The 22,148-nt window shown below is 42.4% G+C and overlaps 1 protein-coding gene across 10 annotated transcripts in view; it reads left to right on the top strand.

Moving 5' to 3' along the window:
- TACC1 (transforming acidic coiled-coil containing protein 1) overlaps window positions 1–22,148 on the top strand; it is a 503,193-nt gene that overhangs the window by 347,944 nt on the left and 133,101 nt on the right. For all 10 annotated transcript variants that reach the window (XM_069214007.1, XM_069214008.1, XM_069214004.1 and 7 more), the window contains one exon: window positions 15,563–16,667. In XM_069214007.1, coding sequence (XP_069070108.1) covers window positions 15,649–16,667 — 1,019 coding nt within the window. In that variant the 5' untranslated portion in view covers window positions 15,563–15,648. The remainder of the gene's footprint in view (window positions 1–15,562; window positions 16,668–22,148) is intronic.

The raw sequence follows: 22,148 nt of genomic DNA, 5'->3' as shown, positions 1-22,148 counted from the left end.
TCTGGTGGATTTGTTCGTTGTGGTATGCTAGTAGCAGCTTCAGATTTCTTTCTCGTCTGGGCTGCCAACACCTTAGTGGAAGGTGGTCAAAGATAGCTGTACCCCAAGGGGCTCTTTTATGTATAAGGGCATCTAGAGGCTTAGCCACTCTTGAGTTGGCAAAAACAACGTGATGGATGGAATGCTTGAGTTACTTTCAGCAACTGGCAATCACTTGGGCCACATCCCAGTCTATCATTTTTTTGCGCACCATGCCACCTCAGTTTGGACCTAGTCATGTGCAAATCAGTTTTGACCCTGCTCCTCATTGCAACAGTCAGCCCTAATGCCCAGATGTGTGTCCTGGGCTCACTGTTGCACTAAAACAAAGCTATACCTGACTGAGGAGCCCTACCTATGGCAATCCCTGTCCTAGGTTGCTTCTGTACTGGTTCAGCGTGGACCTGGCTCCAACTCAGATGGAAATACCAGATCCAGTAGTGCCTTGGGAGAGTGTCCATGTGAAAGCAGTATGTTTAGAGGCGAGGCAAGTTCCACTGGGGTGTGGTCAGAAAGGGTCCCAGTTAAGAGTTCTATTTGCACAACCCTACCATAAACATCACGAGTGCCCAGCCAATAATCTAGTTTAGCTGAGGATTCATGTACCATGGACATATGTGTACATAATGTCAGGGTGATGAACACTCCATAAGTCAAAAGAATTATTGGCATTCATAAGATTGCCTATTGCACTGAATGCAGCTCAGTTGTTTTGAGATTCAGGATTATAACAGTCTATATCTCAGTCGAGGATGAGAATAAAATCCCTGCCTCAGATAACACTACCAGGAGATAAAGGTAAACAATGTCTCCAGACAGTCCTAATGACTTATGGATCATCCATGTTTGGCCCACAAGTGTGAATGATGGTGAAACGCTTCCCTTGAATTACCAGTTGCTGTATGACATCTGCCTTGCCGGTCACATAACCAGTAAGTGAATCAGAAGGCCCCATCGTACCAGCAGAACTACCCACCTGGCATAGGCTCAATGGTTTGCATAACTTTTACACATATACAACGTGTATATGTAGCAGTCTAGTTACCCGCAAAAAGGCATCTTTAGGTGCATTTCTTGCAACAATATATGATATACGTTATGACTTGTCAAATAAGCTAGTATTATCCATTTTTTTCTGTGGATCACTTACACTGCGCACATTTCAAGTTATAAGGTTAACCTCAAGCATCTTATTGGCAGATGGTGGCATGTACAGATTCAAAGAGTGATATGTGTAAAAGTCCAGGTAGTTTGAAGGGCCTGAAGTGCTCAGAGAAGCGCTCATTAATACTGCATAAGGAGGCACCCAAATATCATGGAATTAGTATGAGGTCAGCAGCCAATTTGCAGGACCATAAAGGAAACAAGAGTGTGAACATAACCCCCCCACACACCAACCACACTGATCATCCCCATCATCAGAGTATACCCTAAAAAAGACAATAATGTGTCATAAATACAAGAACATAAACAAGCGACTATTGATCGCCAAATGTAACAGGTTAAATGTGCAAAACGCCGGGGAAATTAGGGTGTCAGTTAACATACACCGCAGTGGCATTAAGCATCAATTGTACAATGATATTAGGAGCAACAAACATTGCAATTCTAAACAACAACTTATGAAGTTGACATACAAGGGAGAATCAAAAATATCGACAGTTGCATAGTTCAGGATGATACCGGGAGTCCAGCCCAGAGGCAGGCAAGAGGAGATGGCTCCATTAGCTCAGGTATCAGGACCCATGATGTCCGAGGGGCCAGTGTCACTGACAGGTATGGGTATTACGGGCATCGTTGAGTGTGTGCTCCAAAGGTGTTTTTGATGCTTCGGATGGCCTCCAACACTGAAGTGAATTTAGTTGGTTGCCCATTAAGTTTACAGTGGAAACAAGCTGAAAACAGCATGGAGTAACGTTCATTATGACCACGGAGAAGAGCCTTGACATCTTGGAAAACACGCTGGGACTTTTGCATTCTGAAGGTAAAGACTAAGAAGATGGAGAGCTTGGAGCCTTGGAATGTGAGCACGCCCCTCTCCCGAGCTATTCTCAGTACAGTATCCCAGTCATCATGGTTGAGTAGTCTGCCAATGATAGGGCGCGGAGGCACGCCGAGGACCGAATGTGGGCCTACAGAGTGGTGGCCTCGCTCAACGACAAAGCATTTGGAGAAAGAGTCATCATCGAAGAGTTCACATAACTTTTCAATCAATGATTCAATCCTCCCACTATTAACAGATTCAGAAATACCCACCAGGCACAGATTGTTTCGCTGAGAGTGGGTCTCCAGCTCCTCGCTTTTGGCAGCCACAATTAGTACCTTGGTATGTAGATTTTGATCAGCAGCTAAGGTGGCTTGGTCCATCTCTCATGAAGAAAGGCGCTGCTCAGTATCAGTGGTTCATGTCTCCTGCTTCTTAATGTGAGCCTCCACTCTGTCAAGACTGCTTATCAGGTTGTCAGTTTGAGTCTATATGTCAGAGGCTAGGGCTCATCTGTAGCAATAAGGCATGAGTGTCATGCTCAGGGGAAAGGATACCCATAGTTGCCAACATAGCCCCAGTCACACCAGTTCTGCATGCTGTATTCTTACATGGCTCAAACCCCAGCTTGAGATGTTTAGGATCCATTTTACCCATTATAAAAGGATCCCTTGGGGGTTGTAGCCCCCTTGCTCACCAATTCAGAACCACCCCATACTGGAAAGGTGGGAGCTGGCAAAGTGTGATCCCAGTGCACCAATGGAAATAGGGCCCCAGTTCACCATGTAGAATGGAGGGGCTGGAGTTGACGGCAGTCACCAACCACTTTTAATTGAACTCTTCATGTTCATCTAGTTGGCAATGAGGTGAGTGTGCATGCCACTGGGGCATAGGTGGAGGCATTGACAAGTAATCAGGGATCAGTGGATCACAAGAGCAGGGGTCCGTTAGGGCGCCACCAGGCACATGCCCCTTGCCCCCACACCACATGCCTCACCAGCTAAACAAGAGCCAAGTCACCACACACAGTGCCTGCCTCTAGGGCCCTGAAGGCAGTGCATAAGGGCAAGGGCAGGCCGACGATATGGTGGATGGTTAGATAAGGCCCAAATTGTATGGTTGAAGATGATTTGTAAGACCCGATGCTGGGGTCATGCAATTCAGGGTAGGTGGACTGCCCCAGGGTTCGAGCAGGGCCAGAAAATAATTTGTAAGGTGCTGAAGGTATCAAGCCAAAAGAAGTGCATCAAAAGGGGGCTGTGCTAGATGTCCAGGGGCCACAGCCCTCTAAAGTGTAAGGGACCTCTCCTCTCAAATCCAGTAAAGAGATCTACCACAGTTGCGTTGTGCCTCCAGAATCAGTGTACCGCAGGACTTGCAGAGGCAACTGAGGCTACCCACCTTCCCCAGCACTCACCCCGGCTCATCCAGCGGGATGCAGGCCTAAGCAGGCAATAAGTCCCTTGGACCCCCCACACCCAACAGCCATCTAGGTTGGCCCCCAGCCCCTTCCCATGCTCCCAATGGCTGCTTACAGTTCATTAGACTGCAGGCAGATTGAAGCACCGCCAAGTCACTTCCAGCTCAGCGCCCCAGCCAGCCAGCACCCTCCGTGCCTCCTGATTTGTGTCAGACCAGTTGTGTGGCCTCACTTTGTCTGCTGGCCATGGAGCACCATCTCCAGTGCCTCCATGGGTCACAGGGCTGCTGCCTTCAATGAGGGTGGGCAACGCCGCACAATGCTTGCGGGCCCCCCAGGCATTTTGTCTGCCCTCCCCAATGGCCTTGCCTATCGATGGGCATCAGGGTCTTAATCCATGATGGTCTGGCCCTGGCTCTTGTGGCTTCTCTATCAGCAGCTGCATGGGTCGTACGGCCTCAATCCAGGCATCAGGAGGCAGGCAGCTGTGTGGTTGAGAGCCTCTGATGTTACGAGACGACAATCGGAGTGGATGTATGTGGATTTTGTGGCCTGGGGAGTGGATCTTCCAGTTCAGGCAGCCATCCCGGTCGACTGCAAGCCAAGCCCTCCTTTGAGGTATAAAGTTACCGTAAAAAAAAATGCTGAAATATTTCCCCAAAAAACATTGGTTTGTGATAAATGGACATTTTCCCTAGGCGACTAAATTCACAACCATGAGATGGTAAAAAAATGTTTGTCAGTTACCAGAAAGTTGCCAGAAAAATACAGTTTTGCAAACGCCTTGTAATTAATTTGAAATAGTATATATTTATCACAAGTGACCCAGCGCCACTTAGAGCACAGCCTAAATTTTAAAACGTGTCTGTTTTATGCACCGGACAAAACTCCTTGTCCGTTCCCCCAGGGGAAAAACGTTGCATTTTAATTTCCAGCTCTTATGGTGTCATAGAAAAAAGCCAAGGATCTACTATGTGAGTGAGCTGCAGAGAGCTTGGAGCAGGAGAAGCATGTGAACTGCCGAAACACAGACATGCCTGGAGAGCCTGGAGGGGAAGAGTTCCTGCTGAGAATGTTCATCCTGGTTTTACAGAGTATCATTTGTATCATCTAGCATGACATCGGATACGATTGTGCCATCTCTTGGATACAGATGTACGATATTTACTTTCATCGGCACAGCTGAGCCTACTGAGTACTATCCTAATGGACATACTGTAGACATGAATACTTTCCATGATTATTTTTAGTTATCTAGTCACACTGTATATTTAGTTGTATCCAGGATCTTATTTGATTCCCAGCTAAAATGAATTTTGAAGGTTAATAAAATCTTAAAATGATGCTGAGGCTTCGTGCAATTGGCCATTGCAGATAATAAAAGAGATGCCTTTACTTGGTATGGAGAAGAACAAACTCATTTTTGGGAGACTTGGACTTCTTTTTTTACTATCGGTCATTTGCACAGAGCATTAAAAAGAAAGGCAGAAAATATAAAAATGGGGAAGAGAAATAAAGTAACAGAGTTGCAAAGTGGCCCTGATATAGGAATGTAAATAAAGGTACCTGTAAGAGTGAGATGGAAACTTAGGGAGGTCAGGGTGGGGGAAGAAAAGCATGGGAATCAATAGTGGTCTTCTTGGTATTTGGCAACCTTAGCATTCAGCAGCACAGAAGGCATGATCCAATGAAAAACTTTCTAAAATTATGTTTTATTGATTTATTTTTACCAATTAAACCTTAAAGATGTGTATTCAGTCAGCTTCACTGTCTTTCTACTTCAAACTTCTATTTAATCGTATTCAAGTTATTTTTCTTCAGTGAAATTAATCCAGGTCATTACAGTTTTCTTGCATAGAGGCTTTCTGCCCTGGGAACAGCCAGGATTTTTTCACTCCAGCAAATTGATGCATTGCTTTTCTTAATGGTAACTATGCCCTGTTATTCTAATTCTTTCCCTCCTGGCGAGGGAAGAACCATAACAGTTTTAACAAAAGGGAGCTCTATCAAAAACAGTTCCTTGTTAAAGTTGGCATTTCCCTTTGTTCACTGGCGTGTCCCTGTCGAGTTTTATTACATTGAGAGCAGGCTCAGTGACCATAAGTGCCTACAAGCATTGGCAAAGCCAATAGGACTTGCCATTGGTGTCCATTGGCTTTGCCAATTTTTTTTTTTTTTTTTTACTAACCTCCGATGCTTGAGAAGGGAAAGGGTGTGTAGTAAAAATGGGCAAGGTGCAGCACTGTATAAAATACATATGTAACACATTAGCCCTTTGCATTTAATGGTCATATAAGTTATATCACATTCTTGCACAGGAATTAGGCACTTTATATTAACACCAAAGTGAGGTGGTCAGGGTTGCATCATACAGGTGTGACATCGGGGCTCCGAATTAGGCTTCCCACAGCACATTTGCAGATTGTGCCCATTGCAGCATTGAATGGTCCGGTGACAATGCTAAACTGGAAATATGAGTGCCTTGCAGGACTCATGTATAGCGCTTATACAGCTGGGGGCACTTGAGAGCAAGTTGTGAGTGGACTTGTCCCCACTGTTTACTAATTATATAATTAAATTAAATTTATTTAGCACTTACTACTGCTGGTGAGGCATAGAAAATTAATGTTTTTTTTCCGCATATTTTCAACAAAAGATCCGCAACTGAAAGTAACAAGTTAGAGCTGTTAGCGTTGTAAGTTCCTAACTGGACTTTTCTTGCCACATAAATTGAAAAGTAAAACAGTTGGCATAAGCAAGCCAATTCAAAACGCCACAGCTGCCGTGAGCACAAAGGAGAGACACAAAACGAAAACAAGGCTCAACAGTTAAAAACAAAAAAACATACCATCGAACATGAAACGTGGCGCTGAGCCACGAGCAGAAAGGATCAGGGCTCGGATTAAAAGGAAAACTGAAACCAGACAGGAGGAGGAAAGTGGGCCATCACACTCTGGAGGAAGCGTGACATAGTGTGATGGCCAACAAAAATGTTCTCTTAGTGAATGCTCCCTGGACTTGAACTTAGCATGCAAAGAAAGGACATTTAGCACAATGCACCAAGTAAAGTAAAGCATTTAAGATTAGCACAACAAAGAACAAATGGCAAGAGTGGTGTGGCTTAAGCCCTTATACTGAACACAGCATGTCTCGCAGAGACCGCACATGCACTGCCTAGGCTCGACCTAAAAACTGTTGGCACCCTTTCTGGACTCTTTCTCACTCATACATTCTTTCATTCAAACCACACACTTTGTTATGTTAAGAAATTGCAGTACCAGGGCATCTTGGTGCTGTTAATATCCTGGGTAGCATCTACATGTTGAAAGTTGTCTCTTTTATCCTGTGTCTTCTCTCGGAGACTGTGTCTCCATGTCCTAGTGTCTATGTCTCCCTGTCTTTTTTGTACTTTTCAACTACGTTTTTAGGCCGACTTCCCAGCACAGCTGTTGCCAGACCTAATGTGATCAAACAAAAAAAGTTTTCAAAGTCCTAATGAGAGGTTAAGCATTCGCTCACTTGTTGATTATCCTAAGTACAGAATTTGAATGGGCCAAAGTTGTGTGCTTCCACTGAAAAGGAGTGCTTATGTTGCACTTTTTGGCTTGTGCCAAAGCTTATTCTCAATGCAGCAGGACTGAGTTGGTTATGGTGGCTAGTCAATGATTATCGATGTAGGCCTGATCAGTTTATTATGAAATGAAGTCACAAGCACAGCAGGCCTGGCATATTTATTGTAAAAAACATGTTAGCATAAATTCATTTAAGAATGGATTGTTATTACCAGGACCACTGGAATTATGCAACAGGAAAGGGCCAAAATATGTGGCAGGGTTGACAAAATTATGCGGCAAGAAAAGCCAACTTATGTGGTGCAATGCAGCACATTTTCTAATTGTATTGCATCATTGTCATTTTTATACTTGTTAACACTGTCTGTGCAGAGGTTGCACCTCATTAGTACCAGCTTAACACCCAAACTTCTGTTGCCTCAGAATCATTTATCAATGGATACTTGCAGCCATCTCAAACGGAATGCTTCCAAAATGAAAATACTCACATGTGGCACCTGAAAAATTATGACCCACTCCGCGCCTGGCCTGATGATCTGGGACCACCTCCTCAAGTATCTAGGAGTTAAAACCTTGGAATTATAATGGACTCCAAGTTAACAATGAATGCCCAAGTAGACAAATTAGCACGATCAAGCTTTATCACCTTGAAAACTCTGCGATGTATCTTCCCTCATCTCGAATTTCCTCACAAGGTCCAGGCTACTATCTCCCTTGTACTATTTAAACTAGATTACGCCAATGGCCTCTACCATGGATCATCTCTATCTACTATGAAAAAACTACAACACATTCAGAACTCTGCTGCCAGACTACAACTACATGTAAAGGCTCAAGCCCACAACTCCCGTGCCTTGAAGGCACTACATTGCTTAACGGTTGCCAGATGATCCACATTCAAGCTGCTTTGTATCACCCACAAAGCAATACATGGAACAGGACCGCTTTTCATCAGGAATAAAATCACCAAATACATTCAACAAAGAAACCTCCGCTCAACATTGGTACCCTAGCTTAAAACACCACCATACAAGAAAAAGGCTAAAAGTGGTACGTCCTGCTTTGTTCAAGTGGTCAAACTAGAGAACACATTACCTCAAAATAAAATATCCACAGATAACTATCTTGTCTTCAGAAAACTACTCAAAAGTTGTCTCTTTCCTCCATAACCACCATATCCATTCAGCAATGGACAACATATTCCTGTGTTGGTAAACATTTGTAATATGATTATGTGTATATATCTAGAAATGTGTATTTCTTTAAGAAATATGTATAATTACTATTTCATAATAATACAATATATGAACATACTCTTTAGGTCCTGTTTAAATTTTTTATATTTATTCAGGGTTAAATGTAGGTCTGTGCATATATGTACATACAAGTATGAATACAATGTATGTGTATATGTCCATGTGTACATATATGTGTATATTATTCTATGCTTAACATATTCATAGGCCATTGCATATTTCCTAGATAAATTGTTAGATTAGATACTTATGAATCCCTACTTTCATTTTAGCTATCACAGTGAGCAAATATAATCCTAACTATTTTATCAGCAAGTATTTTGCTACGGAAAATAGAGGGAAGATAAAATAATGCTAGAAACGTACACAAATAAAAGAACCTCAAATATTGCTAAGCTCAAAAGTCTGTGCTGATATAACGCAACTTTAAATCTCAAAATATTATATCCATTACTTTATTCCTTACACATATATTCCCTTACTATATATTTTTTCTTTATTACTTTTGTCGTACTGTATAAGAGGAAAAAAATACAAAAACAAAATAATTAAAAAAGATTCACTCTAGTAAGATTTACTCTGTCTCCCCATCACCCCTTTACCTCTATCAATCTAGACTCCATCCCCATGCACTGACTCATCTCAAACCCACTCTTCTACTATGACCTCCAAAATAACCTTGTCTAAGCTCTTCCCTTCTCTACTGCTCCTGGTTTACCCCAAACCTCAGTTTACTACTATGATCTCCCAAACTACCTTACTATATTCTTCTTAACTTATCTCACCTTTGACTCATCCAAAAACCCTCCTTCTACTATGATCGCCCTAATCCCTTTCTTTAAACTCTTCCCTCCTTTACTCATCCCAAGCCTCATCCTATTACTATAAACTCCCAATTAGCACTTCTGGTTTCTTCACCTCCTCTATCCCTCGATTATTCTATTCAAACCTACTAACAAACTCAAATATCCTTATGCTCAAATCAACTCATACTAATACTGTACACATATTTCTTTGTACTAATTCACCACTAATCATTTTGGGCTCTGGAGTAGTGTGCTACCTGCCGAAAAGTGCTATGACGCCTCATCAGAGGTAGTAAGCTCTATGTAAATCCAATTACAAACATAGCAATAAACAACAGAAAGGTGACCAGTTAACCTTTTGCAAAGGGCCTTTCACTGTGCGACAACATGTGTTGCTGCATGTTTAGTAACTTTTGAAACGTTTGGGATAGAAATGATTTTTAATCAGATCTGCAGATTATGCAGCAGATGGTGGATTATGTAGCAAATGTGACAGATTCATTACTATGCAAAAAACGCTGCAACCACACAATCTCATAATTCCAGTTGCCCTACTTATTACTCTGTATGAAACCAGCATGGCTTTCGTTGTTGGTAACTCCCTGTGAAAAAGTGGACATAAAAGATTTATTCTAAGAAAGTCAATGTAAGGTCTTCTTAGGAGAGATGGTATTTTGCTTAGAAAAAATAACTCTTATACTTTTACAGTTTTATGACTGTGTGCCTGACGGTTGCCTTGTGGGAAATAAATGCTCAAACAGCAAGCTTGAGTTTGTTATGGTGACAAGCCAACAATAACAGCTATAGGCCTGATTGTTGGTCTTTTTAGGATGACAACTTCTGACAAAGGCAGTAGGCCTGGCTCATTCATTGTGAAATCATTTGTTAAAGCCTATAGGCCTCTACATGTTTTCTGTAGAAAGCTGACCTGGTGTGTGGTGGACACCTATGGTGTCCCCCTATAACAGGTCCAGGTATCCCCTATTAGTGAAATGCAGGCAGTGTCCAGGAAGCCAGGGTTCTCTAGAGGTAGCTGTGGAAGAGCAGCCAAGACTTATCTAGGAGACATGCAAAGCTTATGTAATACCACTTTAGTCACACAGCACTATCACACATGAAAGAACCACACAGTGTTATGAAAATAAAAGTACTTTATTATAGTAACACAACACTAGAATACTTATAAGCAGTTCCCCCATCTGGCAGTAAGTACACACTAAGTATATATATATACACACAATAGCAAACAGTAAGGAGCATAAAAACAACAAACATTTGCAAAAGTATTAGAAAAGAGTGAGTGCCCTAGGGGAAGTCCAAACCATATACTAAGAAAGTGGAATGCGAGATACAGTCCCCCACCCAAGGATGTGGAGTCATTAGAGGGGAGCTGGAGGAACTAGGCACCCCAAGAGATAAGTACCAGCATGATCCCAGGCGATCAGGTGAGCAGAGGAAAGTACCTGTTTTTTCCCAAAACTAACAGGAGGACTTAGGACAAGGATTGTGCAAGACCCCAACCAGACTGGAAGAGCCAATATGTGGATTCTGGCAGAAGAGGACCTGCAAAGGAAGGGTAGCAAGTCTAGTTTGTGATGGAGTGTCCGATTGTGGCAGGACCCACTACCAAACCTTCTGTAGATGGAGGACCAGGTTGATGGGGGAGGAGAAGAAGACCAGCTATGCAGCACTTGAGATGAAGAGGAGTCCCTGATGCGATGCAGATGGTGTCCCACGTCGGTTGTCGGGTTGCAGAGTGTCAGTGGCGCCGGAGAACCCCCGACAAGCCTTGGAAAATGCAATAGAAGAAAAAGGAGAGTTGTAGGGCTGAAGAGGACAAGCAAGGCCCAGGGGTCTTGACCCTTAGAGGGGAGTCTGAGGTGACCCTCAGCAGTTGGGACAATCATGAGAAGCAGTCACAGCCCCCATGGGCAACCCTCAGACAGCAGGCACAGCAAGACGCAGTGAGGCCCAGTCAGCACACCTGAAGAGGAGTCCCAAGTCGCTGGAGCAGCAGAGAGGAGACTGTGCATGGCAGGAGGAAGTGCTTGGAGCCGGGGCTACACGGAGCTTGAAGATCCCTTGGAGCAGGGGCAAAAAAGCCTTGGTAGCTACAAGAGTTGCAGTGCAAAAGGGTACTGTCCTGCAAGGAGAGACAAGGGCTTACTGTCTTCCAAGTTGGACAGCTGGCAGAGAGGACCACAGGGATCACTCCAGACTACCACCTGTGATGCAGGATCTATACAGTTCTGGAGGAGAGCAGATCCACACAGCCGTTCCTCGTTGCAGTTGATGCTTACAGATGCAGGGGAATGGATCCTTCATGCCAAGGGAGATTCCTTCTTAATTCTTGGTGCAGGCTGACATCTCGCTGGCCTCAGAGGATCGACAGCCACGGAAATGTTGCAGTTGCTGGAAAGAGCTGGAGAAACAATGTTGCAAAGCAGAGTATTCGCTGAAGTCGCACGTTGTTGGTTCCTGAAGAGTCCAGTTGCGGTTCCGGTGGCCAGAAGATGAAGTAACAATGCAGAGGAGTCCTGGTGGAATCTTGCATGTCAAATCTGAGGACCCACCCAAGAGGGAGACCCTAAATAACCCTAAAAGGGGGATTGGTCACCTAGCAAGGTGACCACCTATGCGGAGGGGGCTGTGACGTTCCTGGACTGGAGTAAACCAGTTTATGCAAGGAGGGCACCAAATCTGCCCTTCAAAGCAAACCAGTGGCTTGGGGAGGCTACCCTTACCAAGCCTTGTAACACCTATTTCCAATGGAGAAGGTGTTACCTTCCTCTCCTATGGGAAACCCTTTGTTCTGCCTTCCTCTGCCTTAGCTGGTCAAGCAGCAGGAGTGCAGAAACCTGTCTGAGGAGTGGCAGCAACATGGGCTACCCCAGAAGACTGGTAGGGGCAATGCTGGATGTCTTCTATGGAGCCCCCACAGTGCATGGAATCATACAACCAATACTGGCAACAGTATTGGGGTATGATTCCGACAGGTTAGATAGCAAACATGCCCAGGTTCGGAGTTGCCATTATGTAGTGGGACACAGGTCTACACCTGTGTCCACTAGACAGGTAAAATGGCTTCCCCGCACTTATGAAGTCCAGTGTAATGGAGCTGAAGTTTGTAGGGGCACCTCTGCTCGTGCAAGGGTGTCTTTATGCACAGGGACCTGCACCCTGCCCTCTGGGCTATGAGGGACTACCATAGGGGTGACTTACAGTGACCTGGTGCAGTGACCTGTTGTGAAAGGGTACATGTGCCTTTTCACATAGGCTGCTATGGCATGCCTGCAGACACATTTTGCATAGGCTCCTATGGGTGGCACAATACATGCTGCAGCCCACGGGGAACCCCTGGTGGCCCAATGCCCTGGGTACCTAAATACCATATACTAAGGACTTACAAGGGGGCACCAGTATGCCGATTGTGGGTTGTGCAAAGTCCCAGACAATAAAATTTAGAGGGAGAGAGCAGTCACTGGGGACCTGGTTAGCAGGATCCCAGTGGAAACACTCTAAGCATACTGACAGCAGGCAAAAAGTGGGGGTAATCATGCCAAAAAGTGGGTACTTGTCTACATCATCATACTGTGTTACAGGCAGTATGCATGCATTTTGTGACATGTAGACTCAGAAATTACATACTTGGCAAGGGTTTTTGTTGGTCACCCACTCTTGCAAACCCTGGAAGTAGAAGATTTTTACTGTATTGATTCTTGTTAGGCCCTATTGAGAGGTCTGTAGATTACTTTTCCAACTATTATTTTATACATGTTTGTAATATTATACCTGTATGCATGACGGCTGCTAGCTTAGCTACACTTCAGTAGGCCTTTGTTGTTTGTAGTGCAAGGCAAATGGAAATGGCTATAAGCCTCACTGGTTCACTGGGAAATGTTATATTGAATTCCTTATGTGTTACCTGTTTAGACAAAGCAAGTAGGCCTGATTTACTTAATGTGAATACCGGGTGTTACAGTCAACATGCTTCTAAAATTGTGAGATTTCATGAAATAAAATACATGTCCACAGGCTTTAGAACAGTTTAATAACAATACAGATGACTCTAGTATTCAAGGGCTGTGATGTTGGTGACCCACCCACACAAATGATGGGGATATATTTGCATCATTATAATTTTAATTAGGGTATATTAGGAATAATATTATGATTATTTTAAGAACTGTAATTTTGTACAAATGTTAATTTAGTATGGTATACCTGATGGTTGCTTTATGGGAAAGCTTATGCCTAATTATCTCTGCCAAACCATGATTATAGAAGAGTTGCGCCATCAGAACCCTTTTTGGACCCTCTTAGGATAGATGGTATTTTTTGTCAGCTGTAATTTTGTATGCATTTGTAACTTAATGAATGGATACCTGGTGGTTGCTTTGTGGAATAGATTAATCTAAATACAGTAGGCCTGACTCGGTTAAAGTGATAGGCAAATGATAACGTCCATTTGCTTGTTCACTAGGAAATGGTATTTCAGAGTCTGTTGGTCTAATCTGCTTATTACAAAACGTTAGGACAAAGGTAGTAGGCCTTATTTATTTGATATGTAACATATGTTAAAACCAATAGCCCAAAAATGATGGTGTGTTTTTCACAATGTTAAAGTCTGCAGCCAGGTGTTGTTACATGAAATCTCACAGATTACCTTTGAAGGGAATGATTTTTGGTATTGGTTAGCCATTTTGACAAACCTTAGGGGTAGAAGATGGTCATATATGTGTGCGCGTATATATATTTGTGTGTTGTAAGTATATATGTATACATGTGTTTGTGTGTGTGTGTGTGTGTGTGTGTGTGTATGTATATATATATATATATATATATATATATATATATATATATATATATATATATATATATATATAAAATACTTCCGAGAGGAAAAGGTCTCCCTGCCCAGATGGACCAGGGCTTACACAGCGGGGCTACGGTACCCCTCTATTATGATTTTTTGTATCTGTTTTGCACAGGAAAGATGTAAGCCTCATCAGAAAGCTTTTTATTCCTCAAAAATTTTTATTCGTACCAGAGGACATGACACGCTTTGATCTGTTCAGGGCTGGATCACACATTTCTTTGTAAGTGGCTAAAACTGTATGTAACAAAAACATTGATAACACACTACTTGTAAATTCTAGAAAACCACCTAAACAGCGCGTGACAATCTCTATGGGCCACAAAACGTAAATTATGCATCATTTTTTAAATAATTTCAGAGTTATTGTAAGAAATTACCAGTCAAAAACACCTATTATGTATTACTCACCCTAATGAACGCATTATTATAAATTACTTCATTTATTACAATACAGACCAACATAAAAGAAAGATAGTGCATACATTTGGGAATGATATAATTTGCGTCATTCTCCAATTGTAATCAATTCTTTATTCTTTCAGACCCATGATATATAACATAGCTATAGTATTATCCCAAATAACTTTTCCATTTGTTTGCTTGATCATTAATATAAAGTGGCTGAACCATATAAGAACATCACAGCTATAGTACCTCCATCTGACAGAATACTGAACGGGGCAGTGGTTCAGTACACCTCAGTCATTGGCTCTCTCGTCCTGCAAACATTATTTTCTGATCACATGTGCAGTTCTATGTGAAAATGAATGTGTTTCAATGTAAGGGCTGATAGGCAAGTCGTTTTGTTTTCATTGTCCTCGTTTTATAGTCCTCTTTATTTCTTTACTTTCCGTCTTTCACTTAAATTAAGAGTATACTGTAGCTCCCCAGGCAGTGATAACTGCCTGCTTGCTTGCTGCTCATTTCCTCTGCAGTGTGCAGTATCCTGCATGGCTACTTCCGCTAAGCCATATGACCATTATGGAATGCTGTGGTCCATGTGGCATTGTATTACAATTCCAAGATAACCAATATGTTAGTTCTAAATATGGTAGTCATTCTGGAACTTGCAAACAATGCTACACTATGTACAATACCACTGCAATATGGACACCCAGTGTTATGATATGATGTGCTATTGCAAGTATAGTTATGTAATGCTTAGAAAACCGCATGTTTTCTTTCTTCTACTTGGATTCTTTTAATTTATTTTGCATATGTTGTTGAGTTTGTTTGTGGTCATGTGAAAGGGTAGATGCAAGAATGAGTCAGTGGATGAATAAATACATGAGTGTAAAGGATGCATGAGAGAGTGCATCTATGGTGACATATTGCATGCCTATACCCATTAATGAGATAAAATGCACTCCCATTCAAAAGCCAGACCTATTGTCACTGCTAATGCTTGTTTCATGTTTCTGTCTCCTTGGCCGAGTTTAGTATGCATGCTATTCTTGGACACATAATTTGTCCCTATAGTTTAGGTAGCTTTGCACAGCAGAACCCCTTGTTATCTAAATAAATTCAATTTCCAATGTGTAACATTTCTATTAAAACAATAAATAGAGCTGGAATATTAATACCATTTCATTACGCTTTATTCTAGAGTGGCATGAAGATGCTGATCAACCTGTAGATGGCATCATTCAGAAGGATTTCCTGCAGGGGACCCCTGCTTCTAAAGAGGACAAAATGCTACCTCTTGAAATTACTCAGCTGAACGGCAAAGAAAACAGTGAAGAAAATTGTGGACAAATATCAACACTGACAAACGTTTCTTCAGAGACCAAGACCTCTCCTGTATCATTTAATGAGACAATTGATCCAGATTATATACAAGTATCTAGCAAGAGCGTAGGTTTGTCAATAAAAGAATCTGAAGATATGACTGACTCAGAAGCCGACCTTCATGCAGCAGCACCAGACACCAACACAAAAGTTGAAGCTTTCACTTTGGAGTCTGTTCCCATTAAAGGCAAGCCAGCTGTGCTTAAGACTGAGATGGAAAGTGCTGGTCCAGTTGAAGCTACTCCTAATGGCTCCTATAATTTTAATCCTCATGAGTTTACAGATGACATTAACCCGTTCATGTCAGGGGGCCAAAAGGTACAAAATTCCCCTACTACATCCAGTAACATCCCTGCTATACTAGACACTGAGAGAAACATTTCTGGAGCAGAGGTCTCTGAGCTTACTAAGGAACCAGCAGTAAAACTGGAATTTGACTTTACAGATGGTACAGATAATGTAGCGGTGAAGAAACCCATGCCAAAGAAACTGGGCAAAAAGCCAGTTAGTAAATTAGCCACCAGACGACCGAAGGACCCAGTCAGTAAAACTGTTGGTGTGGAAAATGTGGCAAAAGCACCATCTTCATCCACAGACTTGGACGATGTGCCTCTTCCCAAAGCTTCCTACAACTTTGACCCCAGTCAATGGGACGATCCAAATTTCAACCCTTTTGGTGGCAGTGCCAGTGTTCCAAAATCCCCACCTCTCCCAAAAGGTTCCTATAATTTTGATCCTGATCAGTTTGATGATTCCGTTGATCCTTTCAAACCCTCCAAGAGCTTACCAAATGCAACCATTGATTCCAATCAGTCAAGCGAGCAGCCATGTGGAGTTGTAGAATCTGAAATTCTGCAGGTGCCTGCAGATGAAATCAAGAAAGTCAAGGCCTCGCCAAAGAAAGGAAAATCCCGACTTATAACGTAAGTTGACAAATGGTTGTGGGTAGTCTATCTCCTGTTTTAACCCATAAATGTGCATTTTGTTCACTTTGTGCATATGCGTTTTTATACAATTGTTCTGTGGTTTCATTTTTGTTTCTTTCTTTGCACTTAAGGGGCCTTGGGCTGGGGAAAGATTTTAGAGACTTCTTCTACCAGACCCTACTTGTTCACATTGATTCTGGTTGGTGTTATGCAGATAGAATAATAATTGCTGCAAAATGAACAGGTTCATAGCATTAACAAAGGATCCACTTGTGAAGAATTGGGAGATCAGTGATATACGTAATACATTGTAGTATTGGATTGGATTGTAACTCGATTCATATAGTGCTTACTGCTACCCTTGTCAATGTGTTAAAGCACTTTGTGGTTGGTAGTTTGCTTCTCCTTAACCCAAAGTTAGTGGTTAATCCAGTGGTCATTAGTTATTGCTGTACATTGTTGGTTATTGGGTTAGGTGTTTGCTCATAGGAAGCTGTTAGAGGCTTCTCTCTTGTTTAATGTTGTATATTTTGCTAGTAGGAAGAGTAGGTGAAATTATTAGTGAGTTTCTGAAGAATGAGGGTGGGGTGAGTCTATATTCTAGATGAAGTTTTTTAGTGTTTGGTAGTAAATGCAGGGGATAGAAGATAACATTCAAGACTTATAAAATGTTGACAAAAGAATAGAATCTATCCTTACCAGTAAGCATTTGTGAAAAGGGAGAGAGCCTTTATACCACTATACATTTTAGATGCTAGTGAGCAATGTGGTAGAAAACTATTCAAGGCATCAGATGGTGTTTGGTCGACGGCCCAAAATATTTGTATATATAAAGTTAATTCTGGAGATGACACTTCATCATCAGAGTTATTTGGGCCCCAAATTTACTATTCAAGACACATTATTGATTTACTCTTTGAATCAAAAGTTGGTTCATTGTGACATGTGTGAGTCTCTCTGGGTACATCAGATCATTATTCTACTCTTCGAAGCCTGATCGTCTCTTCAGATTTCCAATGACAAGGGGTGGGCTGGACTATCAGTAGGCCCTATCAACCCACAGTGTCTGTGTGAACAGCTTTGAAAACTTCTGGTAGCCCTTAAGGTAATTGTGTTTCCTGGTGGGCTTTCCAGAGGGCAATCACTAAGTGATATCCGCTACGGCCTGATGTATGAAATAATTTTACAGTCACAAGTCCCACCATTCACTAAAATCACAGGATTTGTGACCACAAAGTGACATTTCATATTTACCAAAACCCTTGCGACTCTTCTGAATCACAAAAAGGGTTTTGCAACACCTAATGAATCTCAATTAGGAGGGGGGGGGTGAAAGGAACTTTCCTTCCTTGTTACAAATTGCAGTCAGATGTATTAATGGTAGTGGTTGCAACCTTAAACGGTCATGGTAACCAGTCCTCAAAGAGGAAGCTGTCCCAGTTAGACAGCTTCCACTTTTAGAATTGGGTAGCGTCCCTGTCTTCTCAAATGGGAAGCATATATTTTTGTTTAAAAAGCCCCCAAAAACACAAACGTTTTGTTCTTAAGATTGCAAACAAAGGACCATGATCTGGAGGTCCTTTCAGGCCACCATCCCAGTATTTGAAGCCAGTCATAGAGGTCACTGTTAGAAATTAGGGGCCAGATGTATCAAAGCTTTTTCCATTTGCAAACGGTGCGAATGCCCATTTGCGATTGCAAAAAGCCCTTTCAGAATGTATCAAAGGCATTCTGAATGCAATTTTAAGGAATCGCTAAAATAGCGATTCCTTAAAATTGCGACCCTGTTTAGAGAGTCTCAAATTGCGACTCTCTAAATAAAAAATCGTAAATAAGGAATCCTTATTTGCAATTTCTAAAGCACATGTATGAAGCAATTCCTTAATGCAAATTGGGCATTAAGGAATCGCTATTACCACGGAGTTGAACTTGGTGGTAACCATGTGCAAATTTTAAAAATGCATTTAAAATGTATTTTTAAAATTTACATGTAAAGCACACATGCCCTTTTGGCATGTGTGCACCTTACATGTTGTTAAAAAGTGTTTTGGGGTGCAGCAGAGGGGGGCCTTAGGCCCCCAGCACCTTGGCCTTTGCATTTCCCAAAATTGTGAATTCCAGTTAGGAATTCGCAATTTGGGACATGCAAAATATTTGCAATTATGGGCCGAAAAGTGGGAGAGGCTTTAAAGAGTGGTTTTGAAGTGCAGCTGTTCTCTTTCAGCCCAGACCTGTCTACCAGGCTATCTGTGAGGGGTTATCAGTCCTTTATGTGGGGTCTGGCCACTAACTTTTGAAGTGTTTTTGTGAGCTCCTCTTCCCTTCCAACCCAAAAAGACCCATCAGTAAGCAGATGAATGCGGATGCAGCTGAGTGTCCTGTGTTACTGGCCATGTGGATAGAATGCACAAGGGGGGCTGTTACCGAGCACAGACCAGACATGGATTGGAGACAGGGTATAAGGCACATACAGTATAGCAGTAAAGATCAAAGAAATGCCTGCTTTCTAAAAAGTGGCATTTCTAAAATAATAATGTTAAATCCGACTTTACCAGTAAAGTGAATTCATCATTACCATTCTAAACATAGGAAACACAATGTAGCCACTCCTTTCTGAACAGGAATTATGGCTTAAAAGTATATTAAGGCATTCCTAATGCTGGCCTATGAGAGGAGCAGGCTTCACCATAGTGGAAAACGACTTTGGGAGTTTTTCACTACTAGAACATGTAAAACTTGAAAGTACATGTCCTGCCTTTTAAATACACTGCACCCTAGGTCACATAGGGCCTACGTTAGGGGTGATGTATATATAATGGTAGAGAATTTTAAGGTTTGGCAGGGGGTTTTAAATGCCAGGTGGAAGTAAAACTGCACGCACAGGCCTTGCAAAGGCAGGCCTGAGACACGGTTAAGGAGCTAATTATGTGGATGGCACAGTCAGTGTTGCAGGCACACTAGTTTCATTTAATGTACAGGCCCTAGGCACATATAGTGAGCTTTGCTAGGGACTTATAGGTAAACTAAATATGCTGATTGGGTAGGAGCCAATGTTCCCATGTTTAGGGGAGAGAGCACAAGCACTTTAACGCAGGTCAGCAGTGTATAGTGCGCAGAGTCCTAAAACCACTAAAAACATGATCAGAATAATGGAGGGAGGCAAGCAAAAGTTGGGGAAACACCACTGAAAGGCCGTCAGCTCGAACAGTCACAAATAGTGACTTCCCTAATTAATATTCTTTAGGTAGTATGTTCTGTGACCCACTGCAACTTGTTATTTTGTGACTTAACCTGTTAAGGCATAGGCCACATCAAAAAGTGATAGGCAGGGTGTAAGATGTATGTCCATTTTACACTGACTTTGACATGTCTTTCGAACATAAGGCTCTACATGACTTATTTCTAAGAATTGATTACTTTTATGTATCTGGTATGCATAAAAACAAAATCTTTGTGGTTTCCAACATCACTTTAGACAAAATGCTGCATTTGTATCTCAGGCAGAAGCCTTGGAGAGAAACACAGTGTATCTCTTCTTCTGTTAGTGAGGTGTGGTAACTTTATCCAAATATTTAATGTAACGATAAGAAATATGAGAATGGTAGATGGGGCAAAATGGATTTATCACCCCTAATTCTTTTTCATCCCATTTTGTACCCTGTTGATAAATGTATAAATTTTTAGGTCGAGCGCACAAGCGCTTTGTCCTGCTGTAAGTATTGTGGGCTTTTAACCACACCCATCTCACGCCCATCACTTTCACTCGTTCATGGGCTTGCCTTTAAAAAAAAACCTTCTTGTCATTGGTAAATGCTTTACATTTGTCCCTGCTTGGGAAGGTTTTGTTACCACCTTGCAGACTGACCCTATTACATGGATAATTGCACAATTGCCAATATGTTTGACTGTGAGGAACTTCTTTTGTGTCTCTCCTTTGCGCTCATGCTCCTGGTGGCCATGGCGCTTTGAACCGGCTCACTTATGTCAACTAATGTTTTCGTTTTCAATATATGTGGCAAGAAAAGTCAATTTAGGAATTTAAAACGCCAATAGCTTTAACTGGAGCAAACGCGAGGCCCATTACATTGCAACTGCTTGTTTATTGATACTAATGTTCTAAAAGCATTCACAGTACGGTGTGATTTCTAAATTGTGTTAAATTGTAAAAGTAAAGTGGGAACTTAGCAGTTCACGTGATTCTCTTGAATTACCTGTGCCAAGCTGTTGAGTTCAGAACTTCCTGATAGAAAACCCTGCACCCTTAAGCTTGACGACAACTACATGGAACTGCTAATACGCTAGTGGTTCATAAGTCAACTACTAAAAAAAATGTGTAATGGTAGATGCATCATAAACCTAGAATACCTTAAAAGGTACGTAGTTGTGACAATGCAACTGGAGCAAAATAACAGAACCAGTAGGCTGATGCCTTCAGCACCACCCAGCCTGAATCTGCTACCAACCTGAGCAAGCCATCAAGAATCTCTCCACCAGGATCACCAGCTGCGCAAACAGACTCGCGCCAGTCAAGCCATTCAAACCCAGGAGATTCACCAAACAGGCCAGCTGGTATGCTCGGGAACCGAGAACATTGAAACACAACTGTAAGCATCTAGAAAGGATATAGCACCATCAAGGACTCCACAGACTGAGCCACTCTCAAGACAGCCCTCAACATATCACCAACGCCTGAAAGATCCTAACAGATGCACCCTGGACAAACACATCAAAGACAGCTCCAGTCACAGCAAAGAACACTTCAACATAGTCAGTTGTTCAGCCCATCAGCCACAAGAACACAATCACCTCTTCCCAACAACTATGCGTTACCCTGGCAAGCTTCTTCCATGACAAAAAATCCACCATCCAACTTCTGCAGTCTCCTCGCTCCCACTGCTGTCAACTCCAACCACCAGCTCACCACATGGGAACAGCTCACCAACTAGAACACCAAGGCCATCCTGAACTCCGTCTACTATAGAACCCCACCACTACTTCAACTCAGAAGTGAGAAAATCAGCAACAAACTCTCCTCCATCCTCAATGCATCATTCTCCCTGGCCACCTTCCTGATGGAATGGAAATACGATGAGGTCACACACCTCCTCAAAAAAACTCTCCCTGCTATCCTTTCCTGCCAAAGTTCTCAAGAAGGCCATCAACTGACAACTAACAGAACACCTGGAGAACCACAGTCTGCTGGACCCATCCCAATCTGGATTCTGCGACCAGCACCAAAACTGTCCTGATTGCTGCCACTGATGACTTCAGAACTATCCGTGGCCAGGGAGAAACATAGTCCCTGGTCCTCCTCGACCTCTCAGCATCGTTCAACACTTTATCCCACCACACCCTGATCAAGAGACATCATCAAACCAGGATCTAAGGAGATACCCTAAAATGGATTTCCTCCTTTCTCACAGGAAGAACATGGAGAATCCACCTACCACAATTCATCTCAGAACCCAAGAGCACTGC

This window comes from Pleurodeles waltl, chromosome 11 (genome assembly GCF_031143425.1).
Source record: "Pleurodeles waltl isolate 20211129_DDA chromosome 11, aPleWal1.hap1.20221129, whole genome shotgun sequence".
NCBI classification, from domain to species: Eukaryota; Metazoa; Chordata; class Amphibia; order Caudata; family Salamandridae; genus Pleurodeles; species Pleurodeles waltl.
The sequence above is the reverse complement of the archived record's forward strand: the minus strand, read 5'-3'. Positions and strand labels throughout refer to the sequence as shown.